The sequence below is a fragment of the Sardina pilchardus genome, chromosome 13 (genome assembly GCF_963854185.1).
Source record: "Sardina pilchardus chromosome 13, fSarPil1.1, whole genome shotgun sequence".
Taxonomy (NCBI): Eukaryota; Metazoa; Chordata; class Actinopteri; order Clupeiformes; family Clupeidae; genus Sardina; species Sardina pilchardus.
Genome location: NC_085006.1, coordinates 14,064,753 through 14,087,939, shown reverse-complemented (window position 1 = coordinate 14,087,939; position 23,187 = coordinate 14,064,753). Strand labels below are relative to the sequence as shown.

General features: G+C 43.0%; 3 protein-coding genes across 4 annotated transcripts; 2 read left to right on the top strand and 1 right to left on the bottom strand.

Annotated features, from left to right (window-relative positions):
- The first annotated feature begins 113 nt into the window (after positions 1-113).
- tlcd1 (TLC domain containing 1) lies at positions 114-11,514 on the top strand. Its single transcript, XM_062552720.1, has 5 exons — positions 114-296; positions 2,733-3,012; positions 5,667-5,749; positions 7,772-7,854; positions 10,431-11,514. Exons 2-5 carry the CDS (start codon positions 2,807-2,809, stop codon positions 10,845-10,847), a joined length of 789 nt encoding a protein of 262 aa, XP_062408704.1. The 5' UTR covers positions 114-296; positions 2,733-2,806; the 3' UTR covers positions 10,848-11,514.
- Positions 11,515-13,898: 2,384 nt separating this feature from the next.
- On the top strand, positions 13,899-19,198 carry rab34a (RAB34, member RAS oncogene family a). Of its 2 annotated transcripts, none has more exons than XM_062552799.1 (11): positions 13,899-14,322; positions 14,916-14,979; positions 15,748-15,839; positions 16,018-16,086; positions 16,277-16,378; positions 16,483-16,547; positions 16,702-16,753; positions 16,868-16,949; positions 17,471-17,561; positions 17,922-18,029; positions 18,346-19,198. In XM_062552799.1, exons 2-11 carry the CDS (start codon positions 14,926-14,928, stop codon positions 18,411-18,413), a joined length of 783 nt encoding a protein of 260 aa, XP_062408783.1. In that variant the 5' UTR covers positions 13,899-14,322; positions 14,916-14,925; the 3' UTR covers positions 18,414-19,198. The 2 variants fall into 2 exon arrangements, with proteins under 2 accessions (XP_062408783.1, XP_062408784.1); XM_062552800.1 differs by having other exon boundaries at positions 13,902-14,322; positions 16,021-16,086.
- On the bottom strand, positions 19,195-23,091 carry zgc:174895 (uncharacterized protein LOC100126024 homolog). Its single transcript, XM_062552802.1, has 5 exons — positions 22,846-23,091; positions 22,544-22,637; positions 21,988-22,134; positions 20,622-20,717; positions 19,195-19,849 (listed from the first exon to the last, which is right to left on the bottom strand). The coding sequence occupies exons 1-5, from the start codon at positions 22,966-22,968 to the stop codon at positions 19,698-19,700; spliced, it is 612 nt and encodes a 203-aa protein (XP_062408786.1). The 5' UTR covers positions 22,969-23,091; the 3' UTR covers positions 19,195-19,697.
- Between the last annotated feature and the right edge of the window lie 96 nt (positions 23,092-23,187).

Below are 23,187 nucleotides of genomic sequence, written 5' to 3'. Positions count from 1 at the left end.
AATGAATCGAACCCCAGGTGGCACTGGCTACAATAAAATTACGGTCACAATTCAGTCAACGTCGTGAAACAATATATTCTAATCACAGGGAGTCATTTGCACAGCACAATACTGACAGCGTTCTTGTGCATGAACAAAAAACGCGCTTCCAAAAGACAATAACGAACACATGAAAGTTGTCCACAAAGACACCCCTGTAGCGCTTCACTACGGGAGCGCACCCCGAACTTTGAAAAAGATCTCTCCGCCTGCAAACCGGTTTGCTCTGTGTACCCGGACTGCCACCATGAAGACAGGTGAGGAGGATATTAAAATACAGGTATTTCTCATTAAGACGTTAAATGTGCGCACTTGAAACCACTTAAACCACATTAAAGTTAGCCTAAATGCAAACAAATACCTTTTAGCGCCACAACCGACAAGCCACAACCGACCATCCATCTATTGGAATACTATGCGCCACACAATCAAACATTTTTAGTCATCACAAACATTCATTCAACCACATGGTATTGGCACATTACAAACGAAATTGCCCACAATCATATCCAACATCCTACGAGCTCATATTAGCTTAAATTGTCCCGTTTTGTTTAAATGTTCAGTTTCATGAGACCAGTCAGTTCTCACAAATAGCTTTAAGTATGATGTGTTTGTATTCATTTTCATAGTTCAGCCAGGCAAAAAAATGTAAAAGTGTATGTGTTAAAGAATGAAGACTTGTTTAATTCCAACTAAATCAAATTGAAGCTTGATACCCAAAAACTAAAACCACCACTGCCCAAGAGTAGCCTAATTCTTATGCCAGGGCCTACTTTTATTGGTTGCCCAAGGGAAGCAAACATTTTTGCTTGCTTTTTGTCCTTTTTGCTTCCATAAATGAAAAAGCGAAATACATTTCCAACACCAGGGGGCAGATGTTTGACATCTCTCAGAGCATTCCTTGTCGTTGGCAGACATAGCCTACCTAGGAGGTTCAAAAACAACAATTACTATTTGATTGCTGATTCTGTGATCTACCTTAGGCTTGAAATAAAATATTTGCAGCAAGCTGTAGTATGGCATGCTGTGGCTGTTGACAGAATAGCACACGGCAGTTTATTGTGGTAGTATGGGTTCCTCAGCTTTGTCTAGGCTTGCAGTGGATTTCAGAAGACAGTGATTGCATGTACATGTATGTTTGTACTTGTGTGTGTGTGTGTGCGTGTGTGTGTTAGGACATGCTTGTGTGTGTGTGTGTGTGTGTGTATTAGGATGTGTGAGTGAGTCATTTCTGCACTGCTGCTGCTGTTGCATGCCTCATGCCAGTGCTGCTGCAGACACTTCCTCTCGCCGCTCGTCCCCTCCCCCTCTGATGGGGGCCAGCTGTGGGAGTGCCTCTGGAACAACAGGGTCAGAGGGAAATCACACACACACGTTTATGTATGGACTTGCCCTCTCTGTCTCTCTCTGTCTCTCTCTCTCTCTCTCTCTCTCTCTCTCTCTCTCTCTCTCTGTCTCTCTCTCTCTCTCTCTCTCTCTCTCTCTCTCTCTCATTCTCTCATTTCTCTTCTGGTCTCCCTCTCTTAGTTTCTATCTGGCTTGCCATCTAATCTACAAGTAGGTGTTATAATTATGCAAAAGTTGCCAAAGTTCCTCTCCTCTCCTCTCCCCGGTGTCTCTGCTCTATACTACCACAGCTACAACAGAGAGCAACACTTTCTCCTGCTTCTCTAGTGCCACAGCAAATAAACAGGCATTTGACTGCCTGCCTCGGGCCACCGCGTGACTGAAAGTATGTCTGCGGCAAAGCAAAAGGATGAAAAAAACGCATTGTCTTATGAAAGTCTCCTCTTCTTCTTCTGCTTTTCCATTTCATTAATGAACAACATCTTCTCTCCCCGGGGGGCGTTTTCCATGTGTCTGCGTCCAACACATTCTTCTTTAGGGTTTTTTTGTTTGTTTGTTTGTTTTGGTGTTTTGGATGCCATGTTTTTTGAAACCATGCGAGATTGTGGAGTTGAGCTGACGCTCCTCCCTGAATGTGTGGTTGTCTCCACGCAGGCAGGCCACCACCCTCAACAACTAACTCTCTCTCTCTCTCTCTCTCTGCACACTCCCAATGACTCTCTCATACTGTGCTCTCTCAGCGACTCTCTCTCTCTTCCTCTCTCTCTTTCCACGGCAAGAACCCTCCCCCTTCATGCCTTGAGACTGGCTGAGCAGCAACACACAGACGCACAGAACCAGACAGAGAGAGAGAGAGAGAGAGAGAGAGAGTGAGTGAAAGAGTGAGAGAAGAAGAAAGGAAGTAAAGTAAGGAGTAACAAACCGTGGAATAGAATGGGGTCTTTCTTCAGGAGCCTCCCACTGTGGCTCAGGAAGTGAAGTACAGCGAGAGAGGAGAGGAGAGGAGCAGAGGAGAGAAGACTGGAGAGGCGCGCCCACTGAAGTCGGAGGAACAAGCTGTTCGGGAATCTCCTGCGAGGAGCTGAGGGGGAGCAAAGCCTGCGAGTGACCGGCCCCCCAGGAAGAGTGGCACTTCCACACGCCCTCCTCTGGACTTTACACACACACACACACACACACACACACCACCTACAAACACAGCACAGAAGAGGAGTGAAGGAGGTAAAGGGGGAGTTTTGGAGGAGAGGTTACAAGGAAAAGAGCGGGAGGAGAGCTGGATAGAGAGAAAGAGAGAGAGGGAGAGAGTGAAACTTAAGTAACAGGAAACACTCGTACACCAACAGGTTAAGGAGCGGAAGGAGATATAGAAGAGTAAGAACGAGTGAGAGAGAGAAAGAGCAAGGGAGGAGAGAGAAGGATGGAGGCCTTGCTGCCAGTGTTGCAGGGGCATCCGGGACTCTCTGTGATCGCCTTTGCCGTGGCCTTCCGCTGCGTCCACCACCTGCTGCGGAACCTTCCAGTGCCCGATGAGGTACAGCAGGATGCGTTCCGCTTCTGGAAATGGAGGAACCTGTCGGTGTCGATGGTCCATTCCCTAGTGACCGGCATCTGGGCTGTGACCTGGTAAGTGAGCCGCCGTCGGGCATAGGGGGGTGTGGGTGTAACTGGAGTGTTCATTGTTCATTCACTGAGACTTCACATGATGATTCGGTGGAGGAGGCTGGTAGTGTCATGTGGACAGGGCATTTACAGACATACGCTCACACACAAACAAACAGGCTCACACAGAAGCATATACATGTACATGTGCTCTTACAAACACCTAGATATTCAGGTGGACAGACGAATTGTACGTTAAGACAGTTGCAGACAGTAGTTAAGTTATCTGAAGAATTTGAGTAGTGTGTACATCTCTTCATCATTCTTCATCATCATCATATCTAGACCAGATCGACAGGTTTTTTTGCGTCACCATATGAAACACCCAGCACATAATGGCCCCATATGAAACATGAAGACGTAACGACAATGCTTTCACGATCTTTATCTACTATTCAGGAACTCTGGTTATGAACAGCTTCCTCTATAAATCACACGTTTGCTTATAGAGGCTAACTCTACTAACGTTGCTGCTACTAAGAACTAAGAATAGAATACTTCTTTTCAAGGAGTGGCAAAGCCTTGCAAAACGATGAAGGTACTGAAAACTGGAAAAACCTGTGAGCCAGCAAAACGATTAAGCATTAAGTTGGAGTGTTGTAACACACACTCCCACACACATATGCACACACACCGCGCCCATGTGTTAATTAAGACCAGAATTACATGAGGAGCACATTTTATTCACTTTCTCTATGTGTGATATGGAAAACTAAAGAGAAGATGAAACTCAATGACCTTTGGCCATTGATTGTCTGAACTTTACCACAGTGACACAAGAAGCATGACTTCAGATGGCTGCTGTGGTAAAGTTCACTAGAAGCTACACAAGAGACTTTAGCGAGCAAGACATACTACACTAGACTATGCTATCAAACCTGAAGCTAATCTAAAACTCTGTCAAGAGACACTCCACAGAATTTTGTGCCATCAGATATCCTTATCATTAATCTATGTAGTCATCTGGAGATGTATGTGGGCCTGATGTCACTACACCAACACTCTTCTTTAATTTTGTTTGAAGATGGCAACCTCAAATTAACAAAAAATAATAGGGATCTACATTGAAGTCCGTTGCTAAGGGGAGTACCCAATTGATCTAAAACTGCCAAAAATGGTTCATGCTCTGTCACACAACAACGTTACATAGTGCAATGCCGGGCATTCCATGTGTGCTTTTGCAATGCAAGGGAGTTCATTCTCCTTATAGTAAGTCAGTGGGGCATCAAAATGAGTTTGAAGCCGTTATATATAAAGGTCAAATTGAATTGATTATTACCTGTATGGCCTCATGTACTGTAGAATGTAAACTATTTCTGTCCAGGCCACTGGGATTACATACCACTCTACATCAATGGTCCTTTAGCCAGACAGTGAAAGAGAGGCTATATTTACCACACAACTGTTAAGGTGATGATACATACAAGGGGCAACACTGCTCAACGAGTTGCCTTAAGTGCAACAAGTTGCCTAGATTTCTTTTTAACTGTGATTTTTCTAAACTAAGCTACTCTAAGGAAGTTAGGATACTTTGACCAGGAGACTTGTGGATCCGGATGATGAAAGAACTCATATGACTAAACTGACTAAAATGAAAGTATAAGAAATGAATAGAATTACTTACAGACAGACTGCAGAGTTATAGCCAAGTTGAGTTAGATGAAATGTTGAGAGGACTGACAACATTACAGTAATTTCCTGCATATAAGCCGCATTGTGTATAAGCCGCAGTTAAAAAGTTAAAAGAAACAAAACCATATTAATACCATATTAACTGTCCCTGTGTATTAACCTCATAGCTGAAGACATTTTGCGAAATCAATGTATAAGCCACGGCTAATAGTCGGGAAATTACGGTAAGCATAGATGCTATCTAGTCTCTGCCAGAGATCTGACCCTGAAAGCAATTACATCTAGTTCAGTGGTTTTTAAAACTGGGGGGTCGACAAATTCTGAATTGCAGTCTGAATTGATTTTTGCCTAAATGCTTGACACAGGAGTACCAGTTATATTGGATGAGTGAGTTATAAAATAATACATCTTATTGTCATAGGCTGCCACTGACATTAATGCCTTTGGTGTTGACATAGCCTACCCATGACAGAAGACATGTTATGCCTCTGCCTCCAATGCTTATCTCTCAACATTTTCCACAGTGAAATCAAATGTTGCTGGGTGGAAAGAGGGTGGTCACTCACAACATTTGGCCACCATCTTTGCCAAGATTTGTTTTGTGTGTGTGTGAGGGGGGTGGGGAGGTTGGCAGACAAAAAGTTTAAGAACCACTGATCCAGTAAATATGACTACTGATAGGTAACAATGAAAGTGAGCCCCTGTTATTCATTGATGGAATGAAACGACATGGTCAGTGATATGCAGTTGTCATGGATGAATTGATTTTAAGCTAGTGTCACAGTTTAATTATAATTTCATAGACCATGACCAGAGATAATAAATACTGAAATCACTTGCACTGCCACAAAGAAAAATCTCTGTTCTCATTCAATGATATGGTTTGTGATATGGTTTAGTGACGACATAGAGAAAACACAGTTTGAATGTTTCACCGTTTCAATGTTTTACTGTTTTTTTTTTATCTTCTCTGTCACTTATCTCAGCTTGGTCCGAGAGCCAATGATGCGGCAGGAAATCTACTCTTACTACACTCCAGCTTCCTATCTCCTCGTCTGTGTGTCCTCAGGTCAGTGCACCACCATTGGCTGCCATACTAAAGTGGAGCTCATGCACTCACTAAAGCAACACGCTTCTTTTCTGCATGTTGGACAAAATAGGGGTTATGGGAGTGCACATGGTTTGACCTGTAGACTAGTGGGAGTCACATTTGAATTTAACATTTAACGTGTAAATTTAATCTGAGGTCTACACAAGAGAAAATCATTAACAGCCTGATTGAATTCAGGGGGGGATATGTCTGCACATTCACGTAGTGGCACACACATGCAAATACACGCACGCACACACACACACACACACACACACACAAGAGCGCGCGTACGCACGCACACAAACAAAAATGCACACACATACACTTTAACATGTAGGGTTAAATGTTCAACGGGCCCTGGTTTAAGAACAATGGGCCTGGTGAAAGAGGAGATCAGCTTCCAGTCCACAATACCACAGTCCTCCATCCTTTGGTCTTTATAAGTACAGACACTCCTTACTCTGAAAATCCAGTGGTGTCACCTGACGTGGCGTAAGCTTCCAAACAAACCCCCCTAGGCCACAACAGACAGCAAAACCCCCACCCCACCTACACAGGGATCATGCAACATGGTTGTTACGCAAGCTCCTGCATAACCTTGCAGGTCCAATACAAGCACAGCCTGTAAACAAGCCAAGCATCCGATGGGAATCACTCCGCTCCCGTCTCCGACACCTGGGAATGCTCGAGGCACTTACACTGTCTGAGTCACTGCCTGTGGCCAATTACTTAATGCGGCATCCACCCAGGCTGCGGCTGACCCTGGCGTAGATCTGGCGCTGTAAAGGCACAGATCCGACTGTGTTCGTGCCAAACCAGGACCAGGAGTTCTGTTGAAGCGGTAAATACGGTGGCAGATGCTACATGTTCGTCCAGTTATTAGCTGGTAATGAGCTGTGGGAATTGAAGTCAACAAATGATAATATGGTTTGCTAGCCTTCTCGTGGATTATACACAGTGCAAAGACATTTAACCAGTTGCAAGCAGTGGTGTAGTACTGTACATGATGGGCAGGACTATGCAGTATACCCACTTGAAAAGCATTATAGTGTCCGTATACTCACTTAAAATAGGCAAAGATACGTATTAACCCACTACAGCTAACTAGACTACACCACTAACTGCAAGTGCTAAGTCAGTCACTTTTTTGATAGTATAGCCCATGTATATATGTGTGTCTGGTATAGCCCCTTTCAGACCGCAGGAAGGCAGGGGCCAATTAAAGGGGGGGGGGGCTTGCACCTTCCATTTGCAGGAACCATCCATGTAGAAACTTGTTTAGGTCTTTTAGTAAGTCCCTGCTCCAGGGGACAACCTGATTGTGACTCCCAAATCCCAATGCTCCTCAGTTTAGGTGTATAGTATATGCAGTATGCTCTTTACATTCACCTTGTTAAAAGTAGGCTAATCAATCATAAGGAAAGAAACATGTTCCCTCTAAGATATAGATTGACACGACAAGAGGATCAAATCTGCTCACCGTTGACTAAAATGCTATAGGAAGTGGTGACCTAACCTCCCTCAGGCCAGAGCCCCCTGATCATATTTATATCCTGCATATCCTGTTTTGTCTTTTGCCTGCGTCAAGAGGAGGAAGCAACCCACCACACATCATTCAAACCATGGCAACAGTCACAGCCCTATGTTCTATGTCTCTACGGCAACACAGGGGCACTCTCTCTGACATGAGAAACCACACACTTTCGAAACGAGTGTGAGCACGCTGCCATGGAGTTACGACAAACATATTTAACGACTTTTGGTGTTAACATACTTATGACAAAAGAACCTTTATTTATTTATTTATGACAAGTTATGGTAGAGTTTAAAACGTTCAAAAAACATATAATGGGGACATTGGAGCAGTGACTGCTCTGCCATAATCCTCTATATGCCATAATGCTCTCAAAAGAGCATTTTAATCATGGCAGTTGGGAAGAATAATACAAATGAACCAAATATTTTCATTAATTTTTTTTTTTTTTGTTGTTGGGACAGGTTACTTTGTACAGGATGCTTGTGACATCATCCTTACCGGTCATGCGAAGGGCTCATGGGAGTTCTTGATTCATCATTTTCTGGTGAGTTGCTACATGTCCTCAATCATATTATCTGTGTGGGCTGACATTGTGATTTTTGTCATTTCTCAAATCTGCTTAAAACCACTTGGTGATTGGCAGCACCTCAGATTTAGATGCATATTCAACTTAATGTAAGACTTGTTATGACTTTTTAGCTTTTTGGTGACAGTTCACACTTTTTGACCCAAATCTGGAAAATTCACGAGTCAATGTATGGCATATTTTAATCTGTTGCGACTACACACTGACCTCCAGTGACCCCCCAGACAAACGGGGACATTTTCAGCAGAGCACGGGGGCAGCATTCAACATTCATGTGTCCCAAGTGAATACCACTGTGTGTTGTTTCCATTGGCGATGGAATCACAACACTCACATTGTTCGCCAAACAGAGAGTTGACCGGAGCGTTAACTAGATTGTGCCACAGAGCCTCCCAAGGCCAGCCACCACTGCAGATTGAAGCAGATACAGACTGTGTGTTTATTGCAGGCGAGTGGCCATTATGGTGGCTCCACAACTACTAACACACAACTCCCAATACTCAGACACACACACACACACACACACACACACACACACACACACACAGAGAGAGAGAGAGAGAGAGAGAGAGAGAGAGAGAGAGAGAGAGAGAGAGAGAGAGAGAGAGAGAGAGAGAGAGAGAGAGAGAGAGAGAGAGAGAAACAGTTATACCCTCTCTGTCTCTGTAATCAAATCACTATGAGACGAAAAATGGTCCCTGTCTGAATGTGGTTTTCAATCAATGGTCTACACTCTTGTCCGCTCATCATAGTGAAACAAGAACCAGAGTAATTTAAAAGTAATGTAAACTTTAAAATAAAAATAAGTAAAAGTTAAAATGATCAAAGACGACTGATGACTTCAATGTAGGCATGGATACGGCAGAATTGATTATTTCAACTGCCATTGAAACTGACCACTGCTCTTTTCACTTCAGCTTTTTGGTAACCAGGCTTGGCTGGTAGGGTGTGTTTTGGCTAAATGCGTGACCTGTCGCCATCGTCTTATCAGTCGTATGCTTTGCTCAACCTTATCTCGATTTCAGTGTCACGTTGTGCGGCCTGGCCAGCTTGTGGGGCCTTGGCCAGATGTACAGCCAGCCAGCCAGCCAGCCTATATTAAAAACTCATTCATAAAAACATATGAGATAACGAGATAAGTGGGACCAGAGTGGGGAGGGTGGGGGGGAATAATCAACTCAAGTGTACAATTAGAGGGCTGCTTGATGGGGTGGGAGCTCCTAGAGATTCTGTTGTGATTTGTGAGGAACTCACAAGAGCAGAGTGCACTGTCCTTCTCCCCTCCCTGGGTAAAGTTGCGGACCTGGGGTGTGTTTTCCCTCATAAGAGTCACTGAGTGACTACCATGAAATTTATAGATCTACAGAGACTATCGTTTTGAGTAATCCTTTGTGGTTTGAACAATCTCTTTGTGGTTACCATAGTGACTGTTCAGTGATAGTCTTGTTTGGGCCCAATGAAAAAGGACAATGGAACACGTCTTGTTTAATTTAGGTGTGCTTAGATCAAGGACCGACCAAACAAACAGGGCAAAGGGGACTCCAACAGCAAGACTGAAAACAGGCGACAGGTCTGACAGGCAGGCTACACCTGCAGGTAATTGAAGTGTTCCGTTTTGCGGCACGTATATGCTGCGACAATTAGCATCCACTATATTCAGTGGAATTGGCTGCACCACATGTGATGGTGGCACATACATTCTACAACTACTCTAACGCTTCAGTTCTGCACCCTGTGTGTGTAGCCTAGTGAGACTGCATGTAGAGGCACGCCAAACCTTCTGTTGCTGTGCCATTGAGGCTAGCTGTTCCTCTTGATCAAAGCTCTGACCTTACTACTCCAGCCCGCTTAAGTAAACTCAGGTATTTGTTAAGTCACACCTGTCTTGACCCATCCTCTACATTTCTTGCGTGCCTCTCCTGAACGTGCCTGACAAATTACGTGCATCGGAACATGCCTGTCCACATTACAGATAAGGCCAAGATTACTCGTGAAACCAATGAAAAGCCATGTAGGAATGTCATATTTCCAAACAACTGTATTTTTCATACTCATGTAACATTGAGTTTTTATATAACATGAAAATGCATATATATCTCGAAATAAGTTCCTTCAGTGCCATTCATTCTCAATTATGTGTGAGAGTGGATTTGTAGTTTTGAGTTTTGGGGCATCAAAAGTCAGGGGACTGGGTACACCATACTGTCCAGGGGTCCATCACAGAACCTCATAACCAATTTACCCATTACTGAGGATGCCCTGGGCCTACACCCTTAGAAAAGAGGTGCTTCATATATGGCACCCCTAAATGGCTCTTTAAACCATCAAAGGTTCATCAAAGGAACCGCTAAGGGTTATTTCAAGCCTGTGTGGTTCTATATGGCACCCCAAGAGCGCTTCTTTTAAGAGCGTATATTGTTTTCTGTGAAAGGCCCAACATTTCTAGCAGCATTCCTGACAATGTGACCGTCCACCCCCCACTAACAAAATCAGTCATTGAAGCGTCTCCTGACATTCCTCTGTCTCCTCCTCAGGTGCTGTGCAGCTTCCTGTACACGTTGTTCACGCGGCACTACGTGGCGGGCGCCACTATCGCCCTCCTGGTGGAGGTGAACAGCACCACGCTGCACACGCGCCTCATGCTCAAGCTGGCGGCGGCCCAGTTCTCTCCGTTCTACGGCTTCAACAAGCTGCTCAACGTCTTCACCTACGTGTGCTTCCGCCTGAGCGCGCAGTTCTTCCTCACCTGGTACATCGCGCACAACTACAGCTGGCTGGACCACGCCGGCTACTTCATGGTCACCATGATCCTCATGAACATCATGATCCTGATCTACTTCTACAGGCTGCTCCGCGCCGACTTCTTCCCCCGTCGGAAGAGCGGCAGCGGCGCGACACAGAATGGAACACACAACAACAGCAACGCCACCCCCAGGTTCCTCAACGACTGAGGAAGAGGAAGGGAAGCTTCTAGAGAAACCTTTCTGTTTTTGATTTTTTTTAAAAAAAAATTTGTATTTCTTTATGTCTAGGTTGGTTGTGTGTGTGCTTGGTTTCCATGGAGGTTCCAAACAAGCACGTTTCCATGACTCCCACATCTCACACCCTCCAAGCGCTCTCATTAAAACCAAGTGAAGTGCTCTGGATCTGAACAGCCAGCCGTGTGCAGTGTTTCTGACTTAACACCAGTCTACTTCTGCAACGTTTACATAATGCTTGACTAAATCTTGCATACTCAAATGCCCTTCATATCTCTTTGCGTGTTGTTGGTGGTATGCCAGTGTGAGACCGCAAAGAGGACAGCTACCTCAGTGCGGGCCTAGGTAGAGTCTCACTTCACATGAAGCCCCATACAGGCTGAAAGGCTGCAGACTGATCAATTTACCACCATGCCGGACTCTGGCCGGTCATATCATAAGGGTTGTGATTGACCCAAACGTGTTTGTATGTGTGTAGCATAGCATTAGAACTGACAAAGTTTTGTGTCCATCTGTCTTAGTACCTTGTTAAGGACATTTAGTTGTGTTAGACATTAAGCTGTATTCTTTTTTTTTTTTTTTTAACAGAGCCATGGCTTGGCACTGAAAAGAAAAGTTATTAAAAAATCTACATCATGAATGATAAGAGGTGAAATGCACATTTCTACCAGACTGTTGTTGCAAATCAGGACAACCAGGATTTTTCAGGACATTAAGCAGTGTGTTACAAATCAGGCAGAAAGATCACACATGGCTGTGAAGGGAGGTTGTAGTGGGTGTTAATAGTTCATTTACCTTCTTTCACTTTGGCTTTTGAAGACGTTCCAGTCAATTTAAGAAGATGGACAGCTACAAAACAGATCTGAACTGAAAATGTGACGCATCACTTTTGGTTTTACTATTTATTCACAGGTGACAAACAAATCCATAAATGGTCTTACAGTAGCTCTTGTGGGAAAGAGGTGGGCATATACCTTTAAAAATGGTATTCTGATTTGGGCTGTGTAAGTCCATGATCATATAAATATTTGAGATGATGTCTTGAAACTACATGAAACTCTTATCATGTTAGTGCTTTCTAAACATAATGATTCCAGGGGAATGAAAATATAACAGAGAGTAGAATACAGCTACCCAGTTCTGGAGAAACTTTGCCTCAGACTACTCCAAGAACACATTCTGTCTTTTACTTATGCAAAATATAGGCTATATGAATATTATATAAGATATAGAGAAATGTGAGCGCTCCTGTCAGGAAATTGTTGACTGTGAATCACAGTATCAAAGGCGAAATGAACAACTAATTGTTTTTGTTTGTTTGTTTGTTTTTTCATTAGATTGGAATGTTGAAAAAATAAATGATATCTTCAAGAGAAAGATATAATACTAAAGATTTTTTTGCAATGCATGTTTAATTTATGTAAATTTACACAAACTATCTGACCTGTGGTCATTTCCTGATCCCACCACACTTCCTCACTCTTCACAGTCCGATCTCAATAAAGCCAAAAAGTCCAACAAAACAAAACTTTTATCCATTTAAACTTCTAAAAAGCAAATCCTCTTCCATCCCCTTTCTCTTGTCTAAGTGGCCCGTTGTGACCCCTGGAGTATGCTTTTCACAGCACTCTGTATTCAGTTTTACCGTTCCTATTTCATCTGTTCACTTACATTGCTTCTCACTCATAGGCCACTTTGGGTAAAGGCATCTGCGAAGCGACTGTATGTAAATATACCCTCCTGAAACTAGCGCACCACCAAAGAGGATGCCGCCCCTCAACTGCCTGCCACTATCCTCCTGATAGAGGACCTTTAACCTACAGAGAAAAGACCGAGAGAGAATTACTATGTCCTGGCAGCAGCACAAGGACCCCCCCTTCATGAGTATAAATGGAGACGAGAGCCTGCTAATTACTGTGCCAGCCAAACAGTATGATTATGGGTAGTTTGGTGCTGCTAAACTGGTTCCAAACAGCAGTGGGAAATGATTTGACTATCAAACATTTCACCCTTACAAAGCTCTGCTACTGAAATTGCGGCGGAAATCAAACAGCACCCCAGTTTTTTGGACTGTTTTTTTTGTTTTGTTTTGTTTTTGGTTGTTTTTATGTGATCTTCTGTAATTATTGAGATATCACACAGGCTTGTCAAGGGTTCACTATCATACATTTTATAATCCAGTCAGTTGTTTAGTGGAATAAGAGAAGTGTGTTTACGTCTCAAATATATCCTTAGAAAAATGCTTTAAGATAGGCTATACTGAGAACAAGTTGTCTTTATTGTGATTTGTGCAACTCAGTTGCAGATGGTGTAATGCTGCCATCTACCAGCCCACGAAGCAACATGCATTAGTATAACTCGGGGGAAATAGATATTTTACAGTAAAGTAATTGGTTGCTGGTCCATAGACTTATCTGGGAAGTATATCTGGGAAAAGAAGGGTATTTTTAATCAGCATAGACTATGGACACATAAACATAAATAGCCTAAGTGCCCACAAACAGGCACTCTATTGTTTGCATAGACTTCAAGGAAACAAGGACTGCTACAAAAATAATTAGCCTATGTGTGTCTGTTTTATATGATAGGCTATTTCTTGGACATCATGGAATAGTCTTAGTGTTTTTTGTTTTTGTTTCTTTGTTTTCTGTTTCTTTCTATTGATTCTGCTTCTTTCTGTCAAGCCTGCTGGCTGAAAGAGCGTTTAACAGCAAAGGATGCTGGGATTGAAATGAGACCGAATTGTTCAAGGGAGTTGTAGTTTCTTTCCCCTCACCGTTTTTTCAATGGCTGAGAAATGTGAAATAGGTCTTGTTAAATCATTGCCATTTTTCTGCTTCAGGCTCAGATATAAACAGGCGTGTTGATTTCTTTTAGCCTAATTTGCTTTTCTTATCTTTATTTTACAGATTTGTGTGAGCAAGAATGGGACTGCCAGAAGGCTGCAATAGCCTATAATTAGGCTATGCGCGGTGATCATCTTCACAACAGCTACATGAAACTGGCAATAATTGTAAACCTGCAACAAATTCGACATCAACAGGATAGCAGTAGGCTAGCTTTTCTGTTTCTGTTTTATCCAAGTAGCCTAGGCGAACTCTTTTCCCGAACGGGACAGGTCATGACATTCCTCTGACGCCAGGGGGATACGCTTTCCTGGAAGGGAAAAACACTGGAATCTTTTGGGGAAAAAAGTGTAGGCTAGTGCGCACAACCCCTCAACTTAATAGAAGTCATCTGCCTCCGTCCCACATTACGCTTCCGTGGGCTAAGGGTTTCGTTTTTCCTTTAGTCTGCAAAGAAACCCTTGGGTTGAGTGGCGGATATGTGCTGAAGAAGCTGACCAAGGAGTGTCTTTGAACTTTTTGGGGAAAGGGGCAGCGTTTTCTTTGTGGAGTGGAAGCGCCCGAGATTTATCCACGCGGGAGAGCGGAAAAGATTCATTTTGGTAGCTACGTCATTACTTTTTTATGCGTAATATCTTCCTTTAAACGTTTTACAGTGGTATTATCCTGACATTTGGTAGCAGTTTATAACTGCAAATGTAGCATAATGTGTCCATCTTTGTCGTCTGGGGTTTGCCAATAGCAGAATCCTTGAAGAATTGCATTGTGTTGACTTACAGATTCTCTTTAATGACTCATTTTACGTTAAATTGCTTTCATTCTGGGATTGCACTCCATGAGTAACAAAGTTTCTTTGATTCTTTTATGAGGTAGGAATATGATGCATTGTAACCAATTGTGCCTCTTTGTTCACCGAATCACGTTTAGGATTAACTAACGGAGATTAGCTCATCACCAAACTGCCAAATGGCATATTACTGTAGCCTACGCTACATGCAATGCCCATGCCTGGTCTCTTAGCAACAGCCCAACACATGGAAATGTCAGAATAAATAAAACGCATACTAATTTTCCAAAGGAGCAGGGTATCCCACATTGTGAAGACCTTAAAATACACTCTGTTTTGGAGGCCTACGTACGTAATGCATCACTGTCCTACATGTATGTCTGTCCTGTATGTCCTCTTCTCTCACAGAGCTGCCAACATGAGTGTGCTACCGCCCATTCGGAGGGATCGAGTCATAGCCCAGCTGCCTCCGGTAGGCCTAGTGCATTCATTGGCTTTAACCATAGAAACAACACAGTGCAGAAAAGCGTTATTATTCTTCTAAATCAAATTAACTTTGCACAATACAGGTGCACTCTTACACACACACACACACACACACATACTGCACAAGCCATGGTCAGGTCAGCAGACACACACACACACACACACTGCACAAGCCATGGTCAGGTCAGCAGACACGCACGCACGCACACACGCACGCACACACGCACACACACGCACACAGCACACAAATCAGCAGGAGCATACAATGTAACCAGACAGGGATGAGTCAGAAAGAATACACACGCACACACACACACACACACACACACACACACACACACACACACTACAGGCACACATAACCTACCCATTATTCGCTGAAATGGGTATCACTCGCGCTCTAGCCTGTCGGTGCTCACAGAGTAGGACCACAGAACCAACAGCAAGTCCTGGGCCACATCAGGTGACTGAAGCTACAGGGACGTTTTTAAAATTGTAATGGTGCAAGTCACTCTGTTCCCACTCGGTTTTGACTCTGAAGAAGACGCTTCGAAACATTCGTCACTTGCACCATTTAAGTTTGAAAAAGTTTTTAGTGCGCTCCAGCCCTTCCTGGGTTCAGTCATCCGCTGTGGCCTATGACCTGCTGCACATTATTGTTGTTCAGCCAACACATCATTATGCTCTGTGCGCCCCATATTTGTTGTTTAACCATCACGTCACTGTGCGTGACTCTGACACTCTGTCATTGCAGTGCTTCAACAAAGACGCCGCCCTGCACACCAAGGAGGAGTTCCACTCCAAAGTCCGGACAGCATGCCAGGAACAGAAGACTGGGACCGTGGGGTGAGCTGGAAACATCATCATCATCACCACCTCCACTCAGATCTCGCATCACACAGCACACAGTATAAAAAGGGCACACAGCAAAGACTCAAAGTATTTTGGGATCCTGGAGGGTTTTTTTTGCCTGGAATCGAATCAACTAATTTGCCACTCTTGACACTACCTTTTTTTTGTCCAGTAGGTTTAAGATCTCCAAGGTCATTGTCGTGGGTGACCTGGCTGTGGGCAAGACATGTCTGATTAATAGGTAAGCAGATCAAAGGAGTCTTGGCTTAATATTTGACAGGGAGGGGAATGGTTGAAAATGATTGAAACGTTTAATGAATAAACTGTATGAACCTTTATTGGGACAAGTGTGAACAAACCCAATTTCACCATGCAGGCCCATTTCTAGCGCCTTCATGGAAATTTCTAGATGAATCTGTGTTTTTCATCAGGTTTTGTAAGGACACTTTTGACAAGAACTACAAGGCCACCATAGGCGTGGACTTTGAGATGGAGCGATTTGAGGTGCTGGGTGTCCCTTTCAGCTTGCAGCTGTGAGTGTCTGGCCGTCGTCCGTATCTGTGGAATTACCATTTAATTAGTTAATAAATCAGTGTCCTACAGTACTGTTCATAACTCCCTACCCTCTTTTGTGTAGGTGGGATACCGCAGGGCAGGAGAGATTTAAATGTATTGCTTCTACGTACTACAGAGGGGCTCAAGGTACACAAATGACATTTTATGGCCGTATTGCACATTTATGAGCATGAGGACAGTGTCTGATGCAGACAAGTCAGACAATTTAAGCAAATTTATCATATGAGACATCATAATTAGTTGGCTTCTCAGATTATGTTGCTTTTTATGTCCCATTTAGCGATCATAATCGTGTTTGATTTGACGGATGTGTCATCGCTGGGTCATGCCAGGTGAGTCATGGTGTTCCTCACCCTTTGTGCATTCCATCCATCCCATATTATTCTAATGCGCTGTTCCATAAGAAATGTGAACCTGGACTGTCTCTCTCTCCCTCCATCCTCCAGGCAGTGGCTGGAAGACGCCATGAAGGAGAATGACCCGTCCAGCGTGCTGCTCTTCCTGGTTGGCACCAAGAAAGACTTGAGTGTGTGTGTGCTTTGACATTCCATTCTCCAAGTTCAGTGCCTAGGGCGACAAACGATCCCACTTTGAGTTTTAGTAGCGTAGGCTCGGGCTCTGCTGGAAATGTTTCTTGTGGAAGGGAGGGTCCAACTTGGCAAGAGGCCACAGTGTTTCTGACCACTGAATATGCTGGGTCTGTTGAACACACAGACCTCAAAAATGTGGTCGGTCCTTGTCTTTTGCAAGATCAGGCTTGATCCATCAACTTTAGAATTTTTTTTTGAGCACTTGTGTTTTCCTAAGAACCGCTAATTAGAAGCAGACAATAATAAAGCCTCGCTGTGTTTACCTTTACAATTTACCTTGTGAACTGCAGCTATATGTGACACCTCAAAGATAGCAAGTCAGTTAAGTTATTCTTTCTTCCCTCCTGGCAACAAATGGCTTAATGCTCCAGTATGCTCTGCCTGGTGTGTAACACACGTGTATGGGTGGTTATTGTTACTCTGGAAAGGCTAACGTCTATCTCTCTCTGTCTTGCGCAGTCCCCTGCTCAGTATTCTCAGATTGAGGAGGATGCCATCCGACTCTCCGAAGAGATAAAGGCGGAGTATTGGGCTGTCTCCGCACTAACAGGTCAGTATAGGTCTCGGGAAGGGCTCCTAGTGGTTTGGGTGTTTTTAAGAGATGCACACAGGCTGAGATCTGTGATGCCACAGTAACTAATAAGTGTTTACATTAACTGAAAGGATCTTTAGATTGATTCGGTTTGTGACAAATGACACTGCATGAAAAGTATCCTCCTGGGTAAATTCTTGAGTGTGCATGTGTGTGCGTGTGTGCATGAGTGTGCATGTGTTTTCTCTACTAACACAGGATGACATACACACAATCATCATTTGTGAATCTGTGCCCATTTTAGAAATATTAGATCTCCGACCTAAGTTAATTCATGTCACCGGACAACCATGTTAACTCTCTTGTTCTCTGGTGCAGGAGAGGGCGTGAGGGAGTTTTTCTTCAGAGTTGCGTCCCTTACATTTGAAGCTAATGTCCTAGCAGAACTGGAGAAGAGTGGATCCCGACGCATCGGGGAAGTTGTTAGTAAGTACTTGCCTGGTCCTTTTAAACAATATTCTCATCTAATTTAATGGCAACCATAAAAATGTGCGAGAGGTAAAAGACAACATTCTCTCTGAGCCTGGTGTGAAGGCACCCAAGGTCACGTACATTTGATTCTGAGGAGGAATGTCCTAAGTGGTTAATTGGACATTTTAGCACAAGCTATTTTTTAGTCATGTCTTACCCTAAAGTTCTCTACAGATTTAGAATGGAATGCAACAGAATGGCGTTCTGTAAGGGAAAAGCTAGAATGGTTTAAATACAAAACTCAGGATGGCTTCTCTCATCTCTCTCCTAGAAATCACCAGCAACTCCAACAACACACACACCACATCCAAGAAGAAGCACCCTAACTGCTGTCAATAAGAGAGAGAACGTTCTGGAATATTCACTGAGACCGTACCAAGTCCAGACATACTGTCCTTGCCGCATGGGAAGGTCTTAAAGAACGGTGACACAATGGCAAGAGTGTTCACCTCTCCTAAAAAGAACACTACAAAGAGTTTTAAGGGCTGTCTCAAGACTGAGGTTATTTATTTGATCTTTTTCTGTTTATGAGGTTGGAATGTCAGCTGGCCTGGTGAGAGGGGAATTTGTTTTGTTGGTTACTGCCATGCTTTTTGTCCCTTGTGTGGTGAACCATGAGAGAGTTATGTAAAGAAGGATTTGAGAGTTTCACAATTGTTTTTATTTACTCATTTTAGTATCTTAAAAGTGATAAGGAATTGCACTCCCCTACCCCCACCCCCAAAGTATATCGCCTTATGCTTTTAGGCCAAGTTCAATTGATATGCTGTTGTTTTGCTGTGTGTTCAATCCATTTTTAAGGTACAAATACAATGAGGGAGTAACTGCAGTGTACTGAGAAGTAATGTGGTTTAAATGGTGCACACAATGTTTCTGAAGAACCAGATCAAACTATACATTACATATGATATGAGCTGAGGAAAGTGGTCATTGTTTACAGCCTTAATAAGCCAAAACATGAAAGATGCAATATTTCTAGTTATGCAACTGAATAATACATAATTTTGTATCAAGACAGTAATAATATTTGAAAAGTCCCTCCATTTTTGCTTTTTTATTATGTTTACCAAGTTATGCAAATCACAAGACTGCCGAAGAAAATAAAGATACTATTTCTGGGGCAATTTTAACCATTGTCTTTATTAATAATTTGTCATATACATTAGAAAACGACCATATAATAAAATCAAGTTGTATTTACAGTGGGATCTCAGTCTCACGTGAAAAAGCATATGAGGCACATCCACATGTAGTGAAGCCACTCATTATTGGCCCTACATTATGTCTTCATTTCTTGTTATTATTATTCCTTTTTAATCTTAAGACAACATTTTAGATAGAAGAGTTCATACTTTAGTGGGCTTCTCTATTATGCATTTAGAAATTCTAGTTTGGATATAGCCCCACCTTGTGGTTGTTTTAAAAGGTACAATCCAAACATGGAACAATCCAAACAAGACCGCGCCATCCTCATGTGATTCCTGAAGATAAAGCATCGCTTGTGAGATTGTTATCTTTGGCTCAGTCTATCAGTATCTCCTCTGGAAGAGGCCCTAAAAGCTTCCCACGCATTTCTGACAGTCCACCCTCTCTCACTCTCATTCCCACACTGTTTCCTGGGGTTCACTGTTTTTTATGGCCAAAGACCGCAAACGATTCCAGGTACTGGCTGTCAATCTGAGACTGGAGTTCCTCTGGGATGCAGTGCGAGTGCTTGTAGTTCTGCTTAATCCACGTGCCTCCCGCACTGTTCTCAATGGCCACAGCAGCAACACCTACACACAATTTCAACAGAATCAGTAGACAATTAGACATGTATTATTATCACTTATTTATTTAGCGAACCCTTTTAATCAAAAAATTGAGGGAGAGCATTCAAGCTACGGTGCAGAGGAGACAGTAGGAAGCTATTCATGCTACGTCAATTAACCAGAGGATGAGAGTGCAGACGTTAATCAAAGTGGAGGAGAAATTGATAAAAGAAGCAGGAGGTAGAGGAGGGAAGAGAAGGAAGTCCATAGTTAAGTGCATATTAGGTGTGTTGGGTTGTTAGTTAGTGTTGCTAAACAGTTTGTACTATAATGATGATATAATATTGTCCTGGTGGCACGCAGCCATAACCCAGCAGTTGTAACTACCACTCTGACTTTATGTAATGGGCAAATGTCAAGAAATCAGACTTTTATTAGTCTTTCACTGAGTGTTTCGTTTGAATGTGTCTGGCTTACTGTGAAAGTGTATCTGAAAGATAATTCATTATAGGCAGTTATTGTATGTTGTCACTATCTATTAGTGTAGTTTATTTGTTGTTTATAACATTTTATAGCTGAGAGATTTGCTATAAACCAGTTCAGAGTACAAACTGGGAGTGCTTCCGTGAGGCTGATGGTATCAAATGTTGGCTGACGTGCTGGATGTGGGCTGAGCTCAACGTTGTACTCTGCCCCACATTGAGCGCAGCCTCAACGAGGGGCTTCTCTATGGTTTACAAGGACACCATCACAGACAAGGAGGTGTTGTGGTTCAACAGTGACCAGACAGACTCACCCACCACCTTGGCCCCTTGCTTCTCCACAAGTTGGATGGCTGCCTTCATGGTGCCTCCCGTCTCGATCCACTGATCCACTATAAGCACCTTCAGGCCTGCAAGATACCAGCTTTCATTGAACAGTGGTTCCTCTGGTAAAACTGGGAATATTGATCCATCCAGGATTGTTTGAAAATACCTTGTATAGGTTAAGAAACAAGTGTTGTGACAAATCTGCTTTCTGCAGTACATCGATCATTAGAATCGGCTCATTTAAAATGATTGGAACTATGTGGTTCCATACAAGATGCATCAACCCTAAAAGAAGTGTTGTTTCTTACACTTTTTTTAGCTCTAAATTATTTAGTGGTCCCTACACAATGTTTCGTTTTATAATAGACTTGATCTGTTTCCCTGCATTTGAATGTAAAAGGTGTTAAAAGAGCTGGCCGAAGTATTATGTAAGACCACACATTCTCTGGCAATGCAACAGTCTAGCCTACAAGCAGATGCAGTTCTTGTAGTTTGTGTAGTACTACGCCCTCCATATTTTACGGAGAGGTATATGTGACCAATGGCCTTCTCAAACAGCAAGAGGTCATGCTCTTAGGGATCTACCTTTTATTTTCATCCTAACCAAGTGACAACTGGGGTGTATAAAGATTCAATTCACAGGAACAGGAACTGAACTTGCTCACTGAACTGGAGAGTACAGAATGGCCAAAAGGGGGTCTTTTCAGTCAAGGTACAGGAGGTCACTTCCTGCCTGGCAGGATATGCTTGGCTAAACTGTATAGGCCAATGACGCCAAAAAGTGAGCGAAGTCCAGTGTAGCCAGGTTTCCTTCATATTCAAATGGACCCACAGCTTGACACCTGGAGGTCATCCATTAACACAAGATAATTAGCAGGCGAGAGGGGGTTTCAGGTGGCTTACTTTTTTTACGCTTTTTCACTCTTCCTGCTTTTTTTTACCACCGCACTCATTTTTAGGTTTAGCTACTGCTCTCACTAAATGTGACAAAACAACGAGAACGGAATCCACTGAAACCGAATGTGTCATCACAAAACAGGGAATTTTCACTTATTATTATTTGGTCAAAAAATATTTTTGGAGGTGGTTTTATTTATTTATTTATTTTTAGAAAGGTTTTGAGGACCAAATAACTAACTTTTTAACAATGGCTCCTGAAATATAAGACCTTGAATTTCAATGCTTACTAAGTCAAGAAAACAGTAAAAGTGCTGCGTTCATTGTACATTATTATGTTCCGAAGACCACTAACTTAAATTTCAGGGGCAAATATTTCCATTCACCATGCAACAGAGCAGCATGGACAGCCCATATCAACATTTACCTATGGCATTCACATGTGTGATATGGTACCTGGCCTGAGTACATCCAGACGCACTTCCATCAGTTTCTCACGTCCCGAATAGTCACTGTAATCTTGGGTCTGAGTGTCGATACATAAATGCCCTGCTTTACGGATGGCCAGGAAACCTTTCCCAAGAGTGGTAGCCACAGCAGACCCTGAGTAATATATTATATGAGGTGACATTGTGTATAGATTTACAGTTTGTTTACTGTGATATCACATTCCCAATAAATAATATTTAAAGAGGCAGTAGTTTTGTTTCAACTTAACCTAGCTGACACATTACATTTTCACAAACTTTCATTCTCCGAGAGAGAGAGAGAGTGTGAGAGAGAGAGAGAGAGAGAGAGAGAGAGAGAGAGAGAGAGAGAGAGAGAGAGAGAGAGAGAGAGAGAGAGAGAGAGATGCCAAATGTGTTTCTAAATTTAGTGGGTTTCCCAGTGGGTAAAATTTCTTCCTGTATAAGAGTGTGACCTGCGTTCTCAAAATAACTCCCCCAGCATATGTGTAGACACACCTCACCAGAAGCCTGTGTGCCGGAACCTTGCTTCCCCCCCAGTTTACCTAGAATGAATCCCATGGCATCTATGCCAGCAACAATGTCAATCGACTCATTCTGGAATGGTTTCAGCAGGTCCTGAACGCAATCTGATAATGCCTTTAAACAAACACAAAAGATGTTAACTAATGCTCTGCGTCAGATTGTGCAGTAATACACTAGTAGGCTACTAATATTGTCAGTATGTGTGAAGGGGTTAGTGATTAAAGTAACTGCTGTCTTTAAGACAAGTCATTAGTGTAACAAGTTGAAAGTGTTACATGAAGACAACAATATGCAACATTTGCAAGACTGCCACTAGGCATACCTGGGAGTTGCAGTACAGCCTTGACGGGTCAAGCCAAGCAAACTTTGGTCCTTTGGTGTTAGGTGCCATGAGAGAGATATACCAGCCCTTTCCCCTGTCTTGAGGGACAGCCAAAGCGTCCATTCTGTTGGTTGGTGAAGATCGAAGCAGAAGTCGACTGACGCTCAAAAACTAGGCACCGCTGTCCAAAGCCAAGGGGGGCGTGCACCGTTAACATTTCTGAGAACACTCAATACTGCCCTCTGCGAGTTGTGCAAACAAACTGAGTCTGTGACCCGGCAAAGGTATTCTATAGGTTTTGTATTTTAAACCTTTTTTATAAGTGGGAGTATAAAGTTGCAT

What these genes read in the sequence shown, in the direction of transcription:
- rab34a (XM_062552799.1), top strand. Translation starts at nt 14,926, where the DNA reads ATGAGTGTGCTACCGCCCATTCGGAGGGATCGAGTCATAGCCCAGCTG. An exon ending in CAGAAGACTGGGACCGTGGG is followed by an intron (nt 15,840 to 16,017) that starts GTGAGCTGGAAA and finishes TTTTTTGTCCAG; the next exon opens with TAGGTTTAAGATCTCCAAGG. An exon ending in GCACCAAGAAAGACTTGAGT is followed by an intron (nt 16,950 to 17,470) that starts GTGTGTGTGCTT and finishes TGTCTTGCGCAG; the next exon opens with TCCCCTGCTCAGTATTCTCA.
- tlcd1 (XM_062552720.1), top strand. Translation starts at nt 2,807, where the DNA reads ATGGAGGCCTTGCTGCCAGTGTTGCAGGGGCATCCGGGACTCTCTGTG. An exon ending in GGCATCTGGGCTGTGACCTG is followed by an intron (nt 3,013 to 5,666) that starts GTAAGTGAGCCG and finishes CACTTATCTCAG; the next exon opens with CTTGGTCCGAGAGCCAATGA. An exon ending in CCTCGTCTGTGTGTCCTCAG is followed by an intron (nt 5,750 to 7,771) that starts GTCAGTGCACCA and finishes TTGTTGGGACAG; the next exon opens with GTTACTTTGTACAGGATGCT.
- zgc:174895 (XM_062552802.1), bottom strand. Translation starts at nt 22,968, where the DNA reads ATGGACGCTTTGGCTGTCCCTCAAGACAGGGGAAAGGGCTGGTATATC. An exon ending in TGCCATGGGATTCATTCTAG is followed by an intron (nt 22,135 to 22,543) that starts GTAAACTGGGGG and finishes TATATTACTCAG; the next exon opens with GGTCTGCTGTGGCTACCACT. An exon ending in TCTGGATGTACTCAGGCCAG is followed by an intron (nt 20,718 to 21,987) that starts GTACCATATCAC and finishes GGTATCTTGCAG; the next exon opens with GCCTGAAGGTGCTTATAGTG.